The sequence below is a fragment of the Myotis brandtii genome, unplaced genomic scaffold (assembly GCF_000412655.1).
Source record: "Myotis brandtii unplaced genomic scaffold, ASM41265v1 scaffold986, whole genome shotgun sequence".
NCBI classification, from domain to species: Eukaryota; Metazoa; Chordata; class Mammalia; order Chiroptera; family Vespertilionidae; genus Myotis; species Myotis brandtii.
This window is the reverse complement of record NW_005372102.1, coordinates 994,540-999,676: the sequence shown is the minus strand read 5'-3', so window position 1 is coordinate 999,676 and position 5,137 is coordinate 994,540. Positions and strand designations below refer to the sequence as shown.

Genomic DNA, 5,137 nt, shown 5'->3' with positions numbered 1-5,137 from the left:
CGGGAGCAGGCCCCAGGGCAGGGAGGCCTGCAGGGCAGCCCCGGCGGCGGCTGATGTACTGGGTCCTCTGCTGGTCCACGGAGGCTTCTGCGGCGCTCGGGTAGGTCCTGGATCTCCCCAGGAGGCACACCTGCGCGAGAAGGGGAGTCACCTCCTGCTCAGGAGCGCAAGTCACAGAACAGCTGCTCTCCATCGGGAGAGAAAGCCTCCTTCACACACCACAGGGCCAGCGGAAGCCCAGGAGGACGCACATGCTCAGATCTGCGCGGGATGGACAGACGTCTGCGCGCTGACTGAGAGCTGCGTCACTGTGCCCAAGGGCACCCACCTGAGACACTGCGCCCACGTCAGCCCCCCTCCACTCCCAGTCCCTGAAGGTCACCCTAAGAGCTTTCGGGGAGCGACAGGAGGAGCTGTCTTTATATCGGTCTCAGTCCAGCGCGGATGCTCCACCTGGCTCCTCCCTCCCTCCTTCGCGCCTGCCCACCAAGGCCACCTGCCCTTCAGAGCCCCTGGCGCCAGGCCGTCCAGGGACGCTGCCCAACACCGAGTCTGTGCTTCCTCCTTGGGCACCAACTACAAAGCCAGGCGACAGGCGAGGCGAGAAAGCGAACGTGAGGAATCGCAGCCCCTCCAGTGCCCGGCTCCGCCACCTGCAGCGCGTGTGGCCGCGGGCAGGAGCGTCCCTGTGCGGAACGGGCGCCTGGCGCAGGATCAGCCCGCTGAGTGCGCATCCACTCCTGCATCTGATCCCACACCACCGTCACAAGGCACCGAGGCTGAGAGATTAGGGAATAGTCTGAGGTGCCTACAAATGCAGGGGAACAATAAAAAATCAAACTGTGGGACCCTCGTGCCCACCCACACGACCCAAACCTCAGTTTGCAGCACCTCTAACCTCAGAAGACACCGACTTGCCCGACGAGGGGGCGAGTGAGAGAAGGACGAGTCCTACGGGAAACCCGGGTGACTGAGCAGTGAGCACCCGGAGCCGCGGGGGCCCTCCCACCACCCGGTGGGCGCCGCCTCCAAGACACGGTCCTGACCGCCTGGCAGTCACAGGAGGGCGCCTGGCCAATCACATTGCAGGTAAATCTGAAGTGGTGAGGCTCTGAATAAGAAAACCTTGAACAGTTCTGAGCTTCCAAACAGCCTTTAACTTCAGCCAATCGTTCACGAATCCAGGACTCAGAACTGAGTGTGTTGAGCCTCAGACAACACTGCCCAGGCCAAGAGGTCTCCGCACAGGCCCCGCTGACACCTACCCCGGGGAGGGAGGGTGGAGACGCCTGAGCCCCAGCGATGACCGCGTGTGCGCTTGGCACGGCGCCTTTGGGAACACCCTCCTTCCCAACACCAGTGTCCTTTACGGCTCCAACCTGGCCCTCAGCCCTCCCCTCAGCGCCACCGCCGCCCGCCAGGCACCAGGGGCTGGACGTACGCGCTTGGTGGAAGGGATCCGCAGGCAGTCCTCCTCCACGTGGAAGCCGCAGGCCAACCCCACCTCCCGGATGAAATCCAGGTACTCCCGGTACTGTGTCTTCTCACTCTGCCGCCGGCGGTACCTTCCAACGAAGTCGAAGAAGCAGCAGGGGAGGACGAAGAAACGGCAGCGGTAGGAGGACCTTCAAAACACCCACAAACAGACACCAGAGTCTTCAGCAGGTTCATCAGAGAAAACCCAGCCCAAAGCCACGTGGCCATTCACTACAGAGCCCTCAGCAGAGGGCCACGTGGCCATTCACTACAGAGCCCTCAGCAGAGGGCCACGTGGCCATTCACTACAGAGCCCTCAGCAGAAGGCCACGTGGCCATTCACTACAGAGCCCTCAGCAGAAGGCCACGTGGCCATTCATTAAACCCTCAGCAAAGGGCCACGTGGCAGTCGTGGATCAGAAAACAGACGCCTGCAGCTGGCAAATTTTGTTTTACATAAAAAGTGGAGTACAGCCTCCCCAGTGAGATTCCTGGAAACAGTGCAGCCCCCAGATCTCCCCGTGAGACACGCAGCGAGACTCCCACACAAGGGTTTCCCACTCCAGCTGCTCTGCCAGCTGCACCCGCACCGAGTGCAGGGCTCCAAGATCTCAAGGCAGCGGGGATGGGAGGCAGGCACAGCGCGGGCAAGACTGACTCCGCGCCCTGCGGCTCCGAGAGCTGGCACGGTTCACAAGCCGCTGGAGAACGGGCAGCAGGAACCGGCGCCTAAAGGTCTCCTCTGACACAGGTGAGCGCCATCTGACATGCATGACGCTGCTGGAGAGACAGACGTGACTGCTGCCACCTGTTTGTGCACCGACAGGTTTTCCTTTGAAGATAAACCCTCCTCTTATAAAAAAAAATAGCAAAGAGCAAAAAAATCTTCCAGAAAAAATGACACATCTTTCACCACTGGATATAAATATCATAGAAGGAATGTTTTGATCGTCACTGTCCAATAGAAACAGCGTGTGAGCCACGTATGCAACGGAGTTTTCTCTGGCCCCATATTTCAAGTAGTAAACTAGATGGAATTCTAGATTTACCCGATATTCTCAATATCTCATTTCAACAAGCTGAACCAGCTGCACGTCAGTGCTCAAGGGCCACGTGCCCTGGGGCTACTGCTGCCCAGCGAGGTTCAGGCACCAGCAGCCCAGCCAGGCACCGGCCGACTGCGCTTCTCCACTCACCGGGCCGCGATGACAGGGATCCACGGGGTCAGCTCATCGGAGTGGTTCCCGATTAGCCAATCAGCGTCAGGGAAGAGGGTCTCGTCACTCGGGGTGATGGCAGCTTCCTGAAAGGAAGACCCGGAGGCCAGTCAGTGAATGCAGAGCTGAGGCAGAGGCGGGTGGCCCCGCAGAAGCACCGCCCCGCCCGGCAGGGCTCCACTCTGAGCTCCTGGGTAGAAGGCGAGACCAGGACCAGGAGTGAGGACTGCACGGACCTGCCTGCGGTCGGCCCCAAGGGCACGAAATACTGGCAACTTCCAGGGCCATCACTAGAGAAACCAACGCTTTTCTCGGGCGAGTCTCCTTTTGACCATTGAAAATGCGCTTCTTCACACACACACACACACACACACACACACACAGGGTGCCACGGGGGCCGCGTGAACTGCTGCACGTGCCAATGCCCTGAGCCCCCGTGTCTGCCGGTACCCCCTCTTACCCCGACGGGCATGATGACATCCTGGCCGTTTCTGAAGTTAAGCTCGAGGGGTTGCTTTTACAGTTTAAGGGCTCTCAACACCAGCCTTTGTGCTCAACAGACCGTCCTGGCTTGGACCAAGGCCTGTTGCTGCCTGCCCTTCTCACCCGCAGGCAGGAGTCTGCCCTTGGCCTGCGGACGCGGGGAATTTTGAACTCAACCATGTTACTCAGACCCCTTCAGACCCGAGTTTAAAACGTTTCAATTTGTTAGGATGTGGGACTACACAAGCAAACACAACCCTGTACACGAGCAGAGCATCCACATGAGACAATGTCTGCAGCACCACCCTCGACTTTTACAAGAAAGGGAGGCAGAGAAAATACAGATGCAACCGTGTGCCCGAGACCTCATTCAAAGCAGGGAGCTAACGCCGGGAGAGGTCCTGGCTGCCACACTGTCCCCCTACTTTTGTTATAATAACGAAACGTGTCCTGAGCAACATGTCGCTAGGCAATGTCATCGTCGTACGAGCACCATACACCAGAGCGCTACTCAGCTGCTAGGGGCGCTGCTGCCCTCCGCCCTCAGGAGACGGTGCTCTCTCGTGGGCACCAGCACCAGCGGATCTTGGCGGAGGATGGAGTGACCTGGGAACTTCAGCCCATGGTCACGGGCTGGACCCGGTTACCAGACGGCTGAGAGCAAGCGGCTGCCAGCTCCACAGGGCCCAGCCCAGCCCAGCCCAGCCCAGGTTCATTTCACCGCCCTCGCCTGGCCCTCACCAGCTGCCCTCTGCCCCCGGCAGCTCCCAGCACCACGGAAGATGTGGTCCCCACGGCAGGCCCCACGCAGGGACACGCCTCCAGCCCCAGAGGCCAGCATCCTCTCCAGCTGCACAAGAGGCTTTGAAAAATCCAAACGTTCACCTTTTCCTAAACCTCAGGTGAATCGGGTCGGTGTGAACGGGTGGGCAGCATGACTGGGCTACACACAGAAACACACTCAGCAAACAGCCGTGACGAGGGGACGGCCACAGGGAGGCGGGGCACGAACAAGCCAGTACCTCTAAGTGCGTCTGCGGCCCATACACGTCCCAGATCTTCCTTCTTCGGACATCAACCCCTCTGCCTGGATGCTGAGAGTGTCAGAAAACGCAGGTTAAGTTCTGTCACCAAAACAGATGAGCAAGGACGAGGGACAGCCCGCAGTACGGCCGTCAGCGGAAAGCACAGGGACCCACGCGAAACCTGGATGCGACAGCTCAGTTTCTCAGAATGTAGACGCGCCCCTGCCAGGCACCGGCGGCCCCTGCTGTGGGTTTCAGCAAGGGGACAGGGTGGGGTGAAGGAGCAGCTCTGTGGGTTCAGCAAGGGGACAGGGTGGGGTGAAGGAGCAGCTCTGTGGGTTCAGCAAGGGGACAGGGTGGGGTGAAGGAGCAGCTCTGTGGGTTCAGCAAGGGGACAGGGTGGGGTGAAGGAGCAGCCCTGGCTGGAGCCCAGGAGATGGGCCTGGAAAGGGAGGCACCTCGGCCGTCGGGTTCAGACCGCAGTTGGCTCCTGGTCCAGCTCGCATCCCTCAACCCCCGCCCCAAGCCCATCCTGGTGGCTTGGCACCGGGCACACAGCGACTGCACTCCGGGACCACACTCGAGCCCTCACAGGCACCCGAATTTCACACCCCTGTTCCCCCCGCCCCCCGTCTCCACCCACCACCTCCTGGTCACCACCGAACGGGCCAACGTGCAGCGACCTATTTACAGTATTGGTTACTCTTCTAAGCAGCTCAGGGAGTACATGGTGCGAGCCCCGTCCCAGCTCCCGCCGGGAGGACAAAAATGTCTGACCCGCAAGGCAGAGGCTGCGGCGGACAGATGTCAGCCTTGGGGTCAGCACTGGGCTTCCAATCCCAGCTGACCCTTGAGTGTGAGGCTGCTGAGCCCAGCCAGCTGCGCCGGGGGACCAGGTGACCGTCCTAGCGCGCTGGACTCGCCGGGCAGGCAGAC

At 60.5% G+C, this 5,137-nt stretch overlaps 1 protein-coding gene across 1 annotated transcript in view; it reads right to left on the bottom strand.

Annotated features, from left to right (window-relative positions):
* TRMT44 (tRNA methyltransferase 44 homolog (S. cerevisiae)) overlaps positions 1–5,137 on the bottom strand; it is a 47,541-nt gene that overhangs the window by 16,716 nt on the left and 25,688 nt on the right. Inside the window, 5 exon segments of the mRNA XM_014533448.1 lie at positions 8–130; positions 1,442–1,625; positions 2,673–2,779; positions 4,199–4,300; positions 4,769–4,780. Of these exon segments, the coding sequence (XP_014388934.1) occupies positions 8–130; positions 1,442–1,625; positions 2,673–2,779; positions 4,199–4,300; positions 4,769–4,780 (528 nt within the window).